The 15,072-nt window shown below is 41.0% G+C and overlaps 1 protein-coding gene across 9 annotated transcripts in view; it reads left to right on the top strand.

The window, feature by feature from the left end:
- Positions 1-15,072, top strand: part of LOC124997111 (transcription factor 4-like) — a 198,916-nt gene that overhangs the window by 104,547 nt on the left and 79,297 nt on the right. For 8 of the 9 annotated variants that reach the window (XM_047570693.1, XM_047570694.1, XM_047570697.1 and 5 more), the window contains 2 exons: positions 7,212-7,338; positions 9,145-9,194. In XM_047570693.1, coding sequence (XP_047426649.1) covers positions 7,212-7,338; positions 9,145-9,194 — 177 coding nt within the window. Of the gene's footprint in view, positions 1-2,303; positions 5,517-7,211; positions 7,339-9,144; positions 9,195-15,072 lie in introns of those variants that run through there. The other variant, XM_047570698.1, reaches the window with a different exon arrangement.

The following is a 15,072-nucleotide window of genomic DNA, read 5'->3' as shown; positions in this document are numbered from 1 at the left end:
TTGCAGTGATCCGTTCCTGAGCTTTTTTTTTTTTTTTTCTTGATCTAGCATCCTTCTAAACACACTTAGCTCCAGGTGTTTTCAGATCTTTGGTTTTCTGCAACGTGATTGGCTCCGGCTACAACTTGGATGCAGCTGGCTATTAAAGCTTGCAATAACTTTTCTTCTCTGTGCGCGACGTAATGCTGTTTGTCTTTGCCAGGTCGTTAGCGTATCGTCCAATCTAGGCCTCACGGGAAGCCCGAACGCTTCAGGCTATGTGGTGGTTACTGACTGTAAAGGTACCACTGCCCCAAATAAATACGGCCCCCTGATACAGACTTTAATCCGTAGGGGGCATCCTGTAGTACCACTTCTCTTCTGTTTAATTTACACGGAAATCTAACACCAACTCCACAAGATTAAGTTGTCAATCTGGTGCAGTGATGTACAACTGTACTCCAGAGTGTGGTGTTGAGCGTGGTCACAGCTACAGCAGCAGAGCAAGCGCAAAGTAAACAACAGAGTGCTTCTTATTTCCCACTAAAAAGACCCAAGTGAGCATTTGTTTCTGCCACCTCAGCAGACATGAAAAAAAGGAGATGCAAATAAGAAATGAAGAGCTGGTCAAAGTCTCTTTGTTCTCAAGAGTGAAAAGTCCCAAGTTTGTATTTAATTCCATCACATAATCAATCATCATAATGATCTTGGTCTAGTCTTACTGGGGTTCACGTACTATAAAATAATTTTAATACAATATCGAAAAAAACTGTCAATGAATGTTTCAAATTTCCATGTGTAAGGATTTATCTGGATTTATCATTTGCCACAGCTCTGATCCTGTGGTTTTAATCGTGCGTACAGCCTTGTCTTGGGCTAATTTATTTCTTGTGCTCACTGTTTTTGCTGCATTAAACCACAAAGCTGGCAAACCACATCGAATGTTATTTCAACTAAATCATGTAGTCGCCATCGAAGCATGGAATTATTACCTCGGCAGTCTAATCACAAAGTAATAGAAACTACATTACATAAGATTACATTCAACTTTATTGTTACTGTGCAGAGTATGAAATACAGTTGGCATGTCACCTGAAGTACATAGAAGGCATTATGTGTATACAGTGTATGTACAGAGGTGGCAGGAATAGGGCTGGTTGGAGAAGTATGTACAGTTGTGTTAGGTTCAGAATGTTAATGAATATGTCCATATTATTTTTGTGAATATGACTAGCATCTAAATAGATTAAATACACTGATCTGGCTTAACATTATAGACCACCTTCTTAATATTGTGCCTCCAAAACTGTTATGACTCATCAGAGAATGGACACGGACCTTCTAAGGGTGTCCTGTGCTTTCTGGTAAGAATGTTGTTGGTAGGGAGTCCTTGCTTCCTATGGTTTGAAGGGAGGGGGTCTCTGTTGATCATCCCACAGATACTTGATCAGTTTGGGATCTAGTGAATTTGGAGGCCAGATCAACCTTGTACTGTTCTTCATGTTTTTTGAATTGTTCCTAAAGCGTTTTTTACGTCTGTGTCAGGCTGCATCCTGCTGGGGATGGCTGCTGCCATCAAGGAGTGTCATTGCTATGGGGTGGGGGGTGTCTGGTCTGATCTATGTAGGGGCTACATGTCTAAGTAATATCCAAATGAATGAATACCAGGTCCAAAAGTTTCCCATCAGAACACTGAATTCACAAGATGGTCATAATGTTATTTCCTTCTCCTGTCAGTGGTTTTAATGGTGTGGTGGTTTGTAACAGTTTGAATAGGGTATTGTGGAATATCATCGATCTAAATAGATGATATATAATAAGTTACATGCTATGTAAAACCACCATAGATGTAATAAATAGATGTTTTTTTTACCACTGTAAATAGAATATATTTGCGTCTCAGGCATGATTGACACTAATGCTTCAACTATTGAATAAATGATGGACTGATTGGCAGTCTGTCTCACTGTTTGTGTGCTTTAAGTGTTCACACTCTACCAGTCCACTTTTATCATTTTATCATGGTTTAACTATCTGGTAGCAGCCTCAGAGCCTCCCTCCCAGAGGAGTGTGTGTTGGATGTGTGTCTGGATGTGTGCGTGTACTCGTGTGTGTGTGTGTCAGCTGGAGCGAAGCTGGCGTACAGGTGCGCCAATGCCTCGCCAGCACTTCCTGGTAATTAATGACTTCTTCCTGCCTCTCTCTCTCTCTCTGTCTCTCATGGTTGCAATGGTGGAAATTGATGACGTGTGAGCATTTGCTTTTTCAGTCACACGAGGACAGGGGCTTGAGTGGGCGAGGAGGAGGCTGAGCAAGAAAGGGAGGAGGGAGGTGGAAAACATTTGCATTGTGTTTATAAGAAGTGCCGCTTTCATTGAGCCAAGTCAATCATCATGGACGTTAACGGCTACTTTATTAATTCTATTTTTCTTCTTCTATTTTTAGATTGTGTGCTCTCTTTCCATCTCTTTCTTCCTTTGAGTTTAACGCCCTTTCCTGTTCTGCATTTCAGTCTGGTCTCTCTTTCTCTTCCCGCACCAGAGTTTCTCTTTCCGTACGTGTCTATGCATCTCCTTCACCCTTTTCTCTCTGTCTCTCTGTCTCTCTCTGGTAATCTATCTTAGTTAATATCGTCTTTGCGAGCAGCTGGGTACCGGAGCCCAGTCAGCTCCGTGAGAAACAGACCTCTGTTGGTGTGAGTGCGAGAGAGGGTGAGACACACACACACACACACTCCGTACATAGAGAAAGATAATGACAAAGAGGAAACAGGGTAAAGTAGAAAGTAAAACAGAAGCAAAAGACAGAGCGAGGAGGAGAGAACCTGGCAATTTACACAAGAGCGTATGGCCGGAATTATAACACCATGAAGATACGCATGCATCTCTGTGGATCTACCCAGAGTGGAGAGTAATGGGCACTTGCAGGTCGCAGAAGAGCAGACGCAAGCACCTCCCAAATGTCAACAGCATTGTGTGGCCACCCGCGTCGAGTAAACTGATTGACCGAACAAATGTGTGCTGACTCTGTCCATGGACACCTTCTACATCATTTGACATAATGTAAAAAAACAAAACAAAAAAAAAAAAAACAATGCAGCTTGCAGATCGGCTGTGAAGAATGTTGTGAAGAATCTAATAGTCCCTGACTGAAATACAGATGATAGATTGACATGTGGTAAAGATATCTGTGAATCCAAGAGGATGCAAACCTCTGGTCTCCCAACAATTACCAAACATTAGTGTACCTTTACTTATTATTTTTTGTTACCGCTTATCTCTTAGGTCAGTGCTTCCCAATACGTTGACCATGGTAGACCAGACACGACGTGCAGTACAATGAGACCTCCCCATGTATGCACAGTGCTACAAAACACTAGTGAGCCATGTAGTTAGCCTACCAATTTACTTAAGAAGGGGTATAAAGATGAGTGCTGGACCAAGTAATAAACCAAAAAGGCAGTTATGCAAGTTCTCACAACATGTGTGCCTTGTACAAGAATACCTGTGAGCACCCTTTCCCTAGAGGGTCATGAGGTGACTATCCCGGCTGTCATTGGGTGAGAGGCAGGCTACACACTGGACAGGTCACCAGTCTATCGCAGGGCTAACACACATGGACAACCGTTTCCACTCATATCTACACCAATTTAGAATCTAGAATCACCAATTAACCTAACCAGCATGCCTTTGGACTGTGGGAGGAAACTAGAGCAACAGGAGCTGTGAGGCGTCAGCCCTGACCACTGCTTCACTGTGCTGCCCAATTGTATCTTCTAATATCAGCGCGCTAACATTGTCATTAGCAGTATCCCAGCTGGCTGCTGTTGGGATTCATCTCAAAGTGCTGCTTTTTCTAAGTACAGCCTGACAGCGTTGCTGAAAATGAGTGATATGCATTGATATGCATTCTCTTTGCGGCCATGGAAACTTTGTGTTTGGTGGTCTATTTAACTTGGGCCTATTTAGACTTGCATTGACTATCCTTACGTAATGGTGTGCTTACATTAGCGCAGAGAGAGCGGCAAGCTACAGCAAATTTTTTTAATGGAAACAACAAATGAGCCAGATATGAAGCACCAAACAGAGATTGCTCCTTTGTGTGCACATCAAGCAATCCTAATCATTGTTTGCTTCACCCTTTGCTGTGTTTATATATATATATATATATGTATATATATATATACACATATATACGTCCCCGTCCTTGGTTTGTAGCTTGTGTCACTTCTTGTGTGAATGCACCATTATGAAACTAACCCTTACCCATTCAAGACATATCTCTTGTCCTTGAAAAGCATTTTTAAATGCCTAGGTTAGTCCTGAGGTTGTTCCGAACTAGACGTCATCACTTGCATTTCATTATTCACAACGCAGGGGCTCGATCTATACTGTGGGGTTAAAGGTCAAAATATCTTTCCTCGTTCCGATGTATCATTCACATCACTCAACTTCATGAAAGTGAAACGCTACACAGCTTGCCTTGCTGAGCAGATAGCATGCATAGTAAAACTGAGACTTAAGGACGAGCAGGTAAACAGGCAGTGGGACCGGGACAGTGAGACAGTAGTGCGTTTTCAGTTTCCTCCAGCTTGTCTAGTTGCCGGGGTGACCGTCCGGCCTGGCTCGATGTTCGAGTACAAGAGAAAAAAAAAAAAGAAGAAGAAGGAATGAAAAGAACAGAAAAGAAAGAAAACGCGACTACAATCAATGAGACCCTTTTTGTTTCAGTGGGAACCTTCTTTTACCCCCCGATGGCGCACACACATTGAAACACGCACGGACTGAGGAACAGGATGACTGAAACGGTGTGTGACTGTGTGCCTTTGTGTCTGACTCCCTCTCCCTCTCTGTGTGTGTGACTGACTTTATTTAAGACAAGGGTCCTTTTGTTTTAAGCTGGAGAATGGCTCTGAGACCGAGGCTGGCCCTGTAATTGGCCTACTTAGGCCCTGTTTAGCATGAGAAAAGCCATCCTTGGGCCGCCAGTGCCAAGCTAACTCTTGTTTTCAGCCGCAGAGAAGGACGGACTCGGTGATCAGAATTCAGATTAGCCTGAAAAACACCACCACCCCCCACTCTAAACACACTCCTCCACCCTCTGCTTTAAATACACTGCACACTAATTACTTAACGAGAGAGCTGGGAAAAAAAAAAAAAAAAAAAAAATCCACACTTTTAACGGAGTAGCGGTAGAGTCTATTTAAAGGACGAGGGGGAGGGGAGGCAGGTTCTTTTTCACCTCTTTCCTCCTCTCTAACTTTTTTGTGCCTCTTTAAAAAAAAAAAAAAAACTCCATCCGTCTCTCTGTCTTTTATTCTCAAGTTCTCTCCGAATCAGCCCAGACACCACTTGTTGCTGCCAAAATCATTGAACTTAATTAGCGGGACAATGTGCGCGCGGTTTGCTAAGTCTGAGCTGTAAACAGAGTCGCGGCTCTAGAGGAAGGGGAAAAACGGCAGCAGAGTAGAGAAGTTAGGCTCTGAGCTGTGAGGTGAACGTCTCCACGCCGAGCAGCATGAGGTCACTCCCACGGAGGTAAATGCCATCACAACCACGGTTTCATTTGTCATCGTCAGCTTGGTTTGAGGTGTCTGAGGTAGGCTTTGTTTCCCGGAAAGTCAGAGGGCTTGAGAATCAAAGGGCCGCTCTTGATTTGATTTTTGCCTTGTTGTTGAAGTTTTGCTGTGCGACATTTTGAGGAAATTCTGAGAATGAAAAGAAGCTGATACGTGTTTGTCTGTGTAGACTAAACTTGTGTCAGTGGGCAATATTTTGCATGTTGTATATTATCAAATTGAAACCTGAATTTTAACATTTAAATTTGAATTCGTTTGTCTGTTAAATATTGGCACATATAGACTACCATATAAATACAACAAATACTATTTAAGGTCATAATGCATGGGCGTACACACACACAAATATGAAGTAAATGGTGTTTCACCATCTTGTGACGTGGGAGTGATAGTAGAGATGAGAAACACTGCCCCATATGAGAGTAGCAAGATGGCAAGATGACTTTCGTTTACTTGAACGTCTGATTTTACGAGGCATGCAAGCACTTTCTCACGATTTAATGTCACGTAACACACACTGCAGGGTTTCAGGTCAGAAATCATTATAAAGAAAGTCAGACATTTACGCTAACCTTATTTTCAACATTTCACTTCACCTTCACCCTGGATATCCCCGTACCTGGACATATTTTTTTTGCTAAGGTTGCAGAGGGTGGCACATTCAGTGAAGAACGTGCTTCACTACTGTTGCATCAAATTTGGTGGAGTTACAGATGAGACGTATTTATTGAGTCATTATTACAAAGCTGTGCATTAACTGCTTTTATAAATTCAAAGTAAAAAAAAAAAATCTTTGCTGAAGGCTGTTGTTTCATGTTGACTGTTGTGGATCTGAATGTTTGTGTGTGTGTGTGTGTGTGTGTGTGGTGTAAAATTCACATCAATAACCTTGGACTCTGATTCTATTCGGCGTCATTCCAATCCCCTTTCGGCAACTGAGGATCCACAACATTCAGTTTGTTGTCGACATTCAAGCAATTAGTATTTAATTCGACTAATATCTACTGTCCCATATTTTCACATCAGCATTCGGACGTTCTTTCAACGCTGCTGACAACCATCCAGCTTCCATCACTACTGCCATTGTGTTCAGACACACAATCATTCCGGACACTTAAGATATTATGCGTTTTTATTTATTTGTTTATTTTTTTGTTACATGCCTTATTGAGAATTGTCCTTAACCAATTAGTGTTCATTTTCAAATTTGAAATCAGACCATCGCTATTAACAATATTTTGATCGTGTTCATCATTTGGACTTTTTCAGACTCTATTTAAAGACCACTGGTGTGTACTGATTTGCAACTAAAATTAGTCCCCAAGCAAATAAACTCTTTGCTCTTTGGAGTAATATTTTAGGGAATTACTAAATTATTAAAAAAGAAGACATATTTGCTTTTTTCTTGTCTCTATCTTGTACTGTTTATATTTAGTTTCGGCTCCTTTTTTCCCCAGTGAATGCTGCAACTGCACTCACAGATATTTATGAGTGGCTTCATCTCTCAGTGTTACAATCTTCGCAACCCTCATTTTCCTCTTTGTCTTGGCGGAGGGTCAGCAAGATCACATGACTGCCCGATCATCAGTTACATTAACGCTCTCTGTCTCTTTCTCTCTCTCTCTCTCTGTCTCCCTCGATGTCTCTCCTTCAGTCGATACTGGGTGGCGAGCTGGGCATGGGGAGTCCCGGCGCGGCGTCGCCCACCAAGCCGGCCGGTCAGTACTACCAGCACTACGGCGCCAACCCGCGGAGGAGAGCGCTGCACATGGACTCCATGGGTGAGAGGCTGCACACGATACAGATGCACGAGAGACTACACGGCTTTCATGCATGTGAATGCATTTGAGTGCGGGAAGAGAAGTTACATGCTACAATAAAGATATCACAAACAAATTCACGCGCTCGGTCACTAGTTTATGGGTAAACTTAATGAGGTCTCGCGCACACACACACACACACACACAGCTTAAATGCATTAGCTGCATTAGAATCTCCATCAACACTGTCGGCACACAAAGTGACCCCACTCGGGGCCCCAAGTGTATTTGCAGTCAGTTTAACCCATAGTTTAACCGTTCAGTTTACTAACAGAACCTGAAGTGTCACTGCTACAGCTTTCTGTGCCACCCCTTAATATTCAAACATTTTTTTGCTAAAGAAGCCTTAAATCTGGCAAGTCTTTATTTTGTCGTTCTTGGTTGAATCTTTACATGAGACCGAGAAAATAAAAAGCAAAGTGAGAAACTCTTATTTCCTCACTGTTTGAATTGCAAGGATGTGCACTAACGCGCCGTTCGTGCGTATTATTCGCCGAATTTGTTTCCGAATCGAGGCTCGCCATCAGTTTTTTAATTTCAGCTCGGCCTTAATTCAGGCCGTTGGATGTGAAAGGGGTTAACGTGGCTGGAGAAGCTTTAGATCAGTGGTCACACCGTTCCAGGGCCCGCAGAACTAAACTCGACACTCGGAGGTGTGCTGTTGCACGATTTCGGTGGACACGTGACTGAGGAAACCAGGCTCTGCACCAAGGTTTATTTTTTTGGAGGAGAAACAAAATCATAAATTATCCAATAGTCAGTACTGGATATTTTATATGAAGATTTAAAGACCATCAGCACGTTACATTAAACCAGAAGATCATTTTGTCTAACATGACGGCAAAAGAATGTTGAATTTAAACTCAAATGTTGAATGATACAAATTCCCAGAACAATGGAAACTTTGTCTTTAACTTTTTGGTACATTCCTTCTTTATAATGGTAGCTTACGAATATGAACAAGAAAAACAAATTGAGCCGTTCATTGCCCTCTGCTTTTTGGGGTTTAAAGAATGGATCTTTCATTTCCTGCAGACATCATATGACTAAACAGAAACCGCCGAAAATAAAGCAGAATGTCAAATAATCATACATCTGCATTTGTGTGAGAAACATTTTAACCTTGCTTTTCTGAACCACGGCAGAAGGCCGGGAATTGTGTGACCGTCCTGTCTTTTGTGTGTGCGTGTGTGTCTTTTCAAAGAGGTGTTTAAGAAAAGAAAATACAGGGCAGGCTTTTAAAGAGTAGGACAATAGTGGCCGGGGTGTAGCCTTGGTAGCGTTAGCCTTGAGAGGACACAAACACACACATACAACAACTCCGGGCCAATTTCCAAAAAAGACTCTCTTTCATTTTTCTATCAAAGTCTCACCTTCCAAGTTAATAGACCGCTCTGTCGCTCCCCTTGAGAGAAACCCTGAGAAATAATATAAACATGTCAAAAGCTGCCTTACTTCCTTTTATCAAGCCAAAAAGAAAAAAGAAAAAAAAAGAGGAAAAAAACCCGACCCTGTCCCTTTTTGTGTCCTGCCTTTTTATTTTCTGCGTGTGATTGTGCCGCGCTTGTTTGCGGTGAAAGCTCCCTTTGTAAATATATCGACGGCAGTGGGAAAGGTGAGGTGGCCTCGCTCCTTCATCTCTGGCTGATCGATTAATTTCAAACAAATCCAACAAGAGCCTCCTTTTTAAAAAGACAAATAAAAGCTGGCCTGGTGAACCCTCATGTATTGTTTTACAGTTTTTCTTTTGTTTTTTTTTCCTTTCAGAAATTCACCCAAAAAAAGTGCGGAAGGTCCCTCCCGGCTTGCCGTCTTCAGTAAGTGATGCCCTTTTTTAGAATTGCTCTACTATCTATCTATATATCTATACATACATATATATTAATGCTATGGCTGCTTCGAGTGTGTTACTGGGAAGAAAAGGCAGCTGATTCTCCTTGGAGTCACCTATCTGGTTTTGTGGCTGGAAAGAAAAAGCTGTGTAGCATAGAAAAAGCCCAGCTTTGTGAATCTGAGGAGATGAAGATGATGATGATGATGCAGTTGGAGCCGAACTGGACACAAACAGCTGCTGGCTTTTTTGTTATCGGTTTCTATTTTGGGTTGAATTGGCTGGTTTAAATTGGTGTAAGGCCAGATGAAATAACTTTTTCTTTTAAAAAATTATCTAAATGTAGAGAATAATAATAATGGAACTGGTAATCTGTAGCAATTTATTTATTGTTTTTGTGATTAATAACAAATATAAAACAAAATTTAGTCTGAAATGCACACTATGTATATGTAAGGAGGCGGTATTTGTTGGAAATGCTTCGGTTTCCTTTGTGTTGAATGATTGTCAGTGACGATGCGGTATTTTAGCTGCTTTGAAAGGACAGAAGTCGTAAAAGAAACACAGAGTCGCAGAGAAAGAAAAACGGCACGTGTCAGCCGGTTTTGTGAATTCGTGCATCTGAAGATGATGATGCTGTCGGGAGTCAAGCTGGACGCAAACAGCTGTCGGCTTTTTGTTGTTTGTTCTGTTTTTTAGAGCTCAAACGACGAGGACTTTAATTCTAAGAATAAATAATCCAACAAAGCAGACAAAGAGTCTCCTCTTCTACATATAAATCTACGGGATGAATGGCATCAGAGCACGGTCTTCGGCAAAAAGAAGTTTGCCCTTCTTTTGTTGCAGAGGCCCAGGTTTCATTTCCTCATGCTGATGATAAAATATTGGTTATTATTTAGTAGATAGTGAGTCAGAATTTTTCAATCGAAACTTTTAGCACTCGATCTAAACGGCAGTAACAGTCAGCCATCAGTTGGAGAAAATAGAAAATAGCCAACAGTTGTGATAATCAGTCATTTGATGAAGCAATTTACCTAACGTTACTGAGGACTTACTAGCCTTCTGTTTTACACTCTGGTCAACTTATTCTCTTTTAGGAGTTGTACTTGATGAAAAATCCAGTGTTCATATGTTATTTTTTATTCTGCGTTTCATTTGTTTTTCATTTGAGAGTGAGTTTCACTTTTATCCAGCATCTTCTGATTCTGTGATGATTTCCTTCTTTAGTCTGGGAATGGAGCAGATGTCTTTTTGCGTTTTATAGATCTATCACAGCTTCATTAGATTTATTTCTAATTTTGACTCCGAAGTGTTGAACGAGTTTTTTTGTTTTGTTTTTTTTTTTTTTCTCAATGCTGACCTCATTAATGGCCAGTTAACGACGGCTGAATGTACGGCGTGTCAGCCGCCTCTTTGGCTCGGCGGGAGTCCGCCTTTCTCTGGCCTCGGCCCGCTTTGTTCGCAGCTTCCTGCCCTCTTTCCTCCACCTCTCTGTGTCTACATCAGCCTGCACCAGCCGAGTGAGGAAAGGGGAGGAGGATGAGAGAGAGGAAGAAGGAAACCGGGGAAGCCATGAGAGGCGAGGAAAGGCGTTTCAAAAAAAAAGGAAAGCAGGGAGGAAGAAGAACAAAATCCGTTTTATGGGTTGCTGTTGATCTTTTGTGCCCCTTTGTGCCCTAAAATATGCATTCAAATGATGGAATATAAACTCATTTAGTGACTGAAAACCGGCAAAATTCTAAGACAGTATAAGTGAAAAATTTAAAGGTCCCTTGTGTATGAGTTAGTGCCATCAAGAGGTGAGATCACAAACTGCCACCAAATGAATATCTCTCGTCTTACTCTTCCTTTTTATGCAGAATAAAATCGTAAAATAAAAGAGCTTTCTAGAATCACTGTTTGGTTTGTCCATCATACTGTACAAACATAATAAAAAAAACAATATCATTTACACCCTAATGAAAACATAAATATGATATTTTTAATGGAACTCCTGAAATCCTAGATACAGAACCTTAAACAGCCAGGACAGTTTCTACGATGCTGACACGATTTTTATGGTGGGCATACAAACAATGCACAAGGGATTGTGTCCTGCAATGCACACTTGTGTGAAAGATGCTAGCTTTGATTGGGATTTGAAGTTGGCAATGAGTTTTTTTTCCTTTTTGTATCAAATGAAACACAAATCTTTCCTAATTTAAATTAAGCCTGAATATTTTGGCTGAAGAAAGAACACAGTGGAACCGGAGCCACATAAAATACTTTCTGCCCAACTTGGTCAGATTTTCAGTCTCTTTGATAGTTGAACAGAGCTTATATTTTATGATTAAAGACGTTCTGGGGATTTGATGACTTCACAAATCCTACAAGAATGCACATGCTGCTCTTGTTCTGAAAAAAAAAAAAAAAAAAAGGATGTCAACCAGCAGTTTTCAGTACTTATATAGCCTGGAAGCCAGTCCAAGTTACTAACATTTTTTGTGGTAGAAAGTTGGTCCTGACCTTTAACACAAACCGGCCCAAAGCGGAAAACACTCCCTCCAGCCTGACCAAGCTTTATCCAATTCATGCCAGGCTCAAACCTCATCATAAATGCCCCCACTTAACCTAGAAGTAGTGTTATGTTCCTCTCAAAACATATTGTGTGGCAATTAGATTTCTTCTCTTAGATAAATGTAAGAGTAGAAATTGGATTTCTGGCAGGACTTCACCCACTACCAAGGTATTTGGAGAAGATTTGCATACTATATAAAATAAATAAATGTTAAAGCTCTCATAGGGTATTGCGGGACCTAGACACCGTAGACTACACACACAGCCTACACCAGTGCAAGCCATTTCTCGTCAGTCTGGCTCGCCCTGTAACAACTCCACCCAAACGCTAGTTGGCATTGTGTCTTCTTTGCCAGTTGGGTTAATTTTTCTTTCTTCCTACTTCACTTTCAACAATGGAAACTTCAGTCAAGTCCTACGAATGTCCGTGTCTCCAAACCTCCTCAGCTAAAATTCCCGGAGATGGAGAAGTGGTTGGAAATAGTAAAGCAGAAACACGCTACTGCTACCAAGTGGACCAATCACAGCTCTTGTAATTTGTGTTGCCGTGTTCCGTTACCTGTTCCGGGAGGTTCATGTCAATTACTGTGCTAGGCTCTGCGAAGGATCTGCATAGGTGTCTGCGCTGTTGGCATAGCCTCTGCATCAACTTAACACAAAAGTCCAGACTCCCTGTTATTTTAAATGAATACAACCACTCGTGTACGCACGTATGAGCCAGTGGGGCAACCTGAGAAGTGATCTTGGTCATGTGACATCAGGCCAACCAATCACATCCAGCAGGAGATGCCTAAAAATGACAGCTGGGCATATAGTCATGTGGTTTCAGGCCCAGCATTGAACCAGACAAAGAATGGGAATATTCAGCAAGACTCAAGGAGAATAAAGACATCTTCTTCTTTTGCATGTGTTGCAGTTATTTGAGGTCTTAGTACCACAAACTAAAATTTGCGTACATTTTAATAATGGTTAATCCAATGAATAGGATTTTGTCATGAACCATGAAGAATCGAAGCTGATATTTTTGTTGAGCTACTTTATTGTCAGCGCAAACTTTTCTCACAATCTTGTCTGTCACACAAGTACAGTTGTAAAGCCTTTTGTGGACTTGTGATCCAGGTTTTGGATCTCTCTCCTTGCCTTCATGTTTGTGGCGCTCTGAGCCCTCTCCCCTCTCTCTGTTTCCACCTCTGTGATGTGAGTAATCCTTCCTTCTCCTCCCGTTCACATCAAGAGAGTACGAACAAGGGGAGGACCTGCTGCCTATGAAAGGGAGCGTTGGTTCTACTGCAGAGAAATGGAATGCCTTTGCATCAGAGCAGAAAGTAAACCAAGAGCTTCACACGGTTAAAATTTAGTTTCGTTTTTATTTTAGGAGTGGCCCGGGGTTCAACAGTGTTTTGGAGATTTTAGTGACGGAAAAAGAGCCCTGATGTTTGCTACCAAACACTGAAGAACCAGACGCCATGTTTTAGGACTGCCACTAAATACAGCGACATCATCTCTTTTGTATTTGTGGTTGCAGCTCAAAGACAAACGGCTAGTTGCTATTTCTGTATGACAAGTTATCACGCAAGTTCATTGAAATATTTACGAAAATGTATCTCTGCTGTAGCAAACTGCTAACTGACTTGTTCCCTAGCAACATTAAACTTTTTGTTTGAATTGTGGGAAATATTTCCATTCGTCTCGAGTGACTACTGGCTGAACCGGATGCACATTTAATACAGTTCTTGCACCTGCACAGGTATGCTAAGTAAGGTTTTCCCGGAATAAGTGGAGTACTACCCGCAGGAGGAGCAGTGAAGGTGTTTCTGAGTGGTCTAATGTATCCTGAAAGTTATCATACAGGACATGTTTAGCTGAGATGCATGGCTATGCTGTTGAAAATACATAGATTTGTGGTTTGCATGCATCGTTTGTCGAGCCAGAGCAGTTTATTTTTTGCTAAAGTTTCACAAATCCATCGGGGGGTGCAGATATATTTTTGTTTTATTACAGACTGTCTCTTGTTGGTGCTCAAAAGCTTACAAAACATTTCATATGAATTTCATAGTCAGTGTCTTGCTGTGGGGATTGAACCTATAAGCTCGTCAGCTGCTTGTTTTTGACTCGGATCAGTTGCAAAGAATTTGCTGCGAGTTTCCCCGTCTCATTTTTAAAGCTCAGCATTCGGGTGTCTGTTCAGAGATTTATTTTTTTTTCCTGCTTCTCTGCGATTTATTTATTTATTTATTTTTCCCTGAATGGTCCGGCCTCCAAACCTGCTGCCAACAGCAGCGGCACGGCGAGGAGGATGAAATGTGTTTTCATTCCTGCTTCCAGCAGCTGACAGAAAGCTGTTTTTTGCTATCTCTCCAACGCAGAGAATTGAACTCTTTAATCATGTTATGATGACTTCTTTTTTTTTTTTTGTATTTAGTTGTCACACTCGAGTTCGAGATTTTCTAGATTTTCCTTGTATTTCTCATAATTTGTATCTTTTGACATCGACACAAACCATTTTTTGTGTGGTGATTCTGCAGGAGGCACTTGTGTCAGTTAAACATCAGTCGAGCTTTGCTCAAATGTTTTCTCAAATCCCTTTTTGACTATTAATTCTCCAAAGCTTTTTGAATATGACATATATGATATTAGTAATGTGGATTCTGCATTTCTGTAATGCAATGTAGGAAACTTTCTGATTCACATTTTAGTCAGACAATTAAGTGTAGTACTATCATAAACACAATCTTAATAGTGAGTGATCAGTCACTTAAATTTTGAATCCAGTTAAAAAAAAACATCTGTTAGATTTACAATACAAAAAACAACAACAACAACAAAAACATTTAAATCATGTCTTTGTATTTGTATTGAATATGTGAGTGGTTAGAATGTAAAATGTATCATTTAATATTCGGAAACGTATTCGAAAATACATTTTTTTTTTTTTTTTAAGAAATACAATTGGATTGTATACATTATTATATGTTACATTTATAGATACAACACACATAAATCAACCGCAATACCACAGCAGTTCTTGCAGCCTCCTGTGGGAATTTTATTTAACTTTAATTAACAGGAAAAAAAAGCAATACCGTTATCAAATATACATAACATTGCCTGAATGATGAATGATGATGCTAGACATCATGGACCACAGCCATGAAATAAGACACATGCCGGCCTGCACCTGCCCTGAGTACGAACACGACCTCGCAGAGGAATGTCTGTAATGTAAAGTGCGCGTGAATTTGTGTGTGTGTGTGTGTGTGTGTAATGCTATGGCAACACAGAGAGGTCAAAAACAAAAGTTCTCTTTG

The sequence above is a fragment of the Mugil cephalus genome, chromosome 19, assembly GCF_022458985.1.
Source record: "Mugil cephalus isolate CIBA_MC_2020 chromosome 19, CIBA_Mcephalus_1.1, whole genome shotgun sequence".
NCBI classification, from domain to species: domain Eukaryota; kingdom Metazoa; phylum Chordata; class Actinopteri; order Mugiliformes; family Mugilidae; genus Mugil; species Mugil cephalus.
The sequence above is the reverse complement of the archived record's forward strand: the minus strand, read 5'-3'. Positions and strand labels throughout refer to the sequence as shown.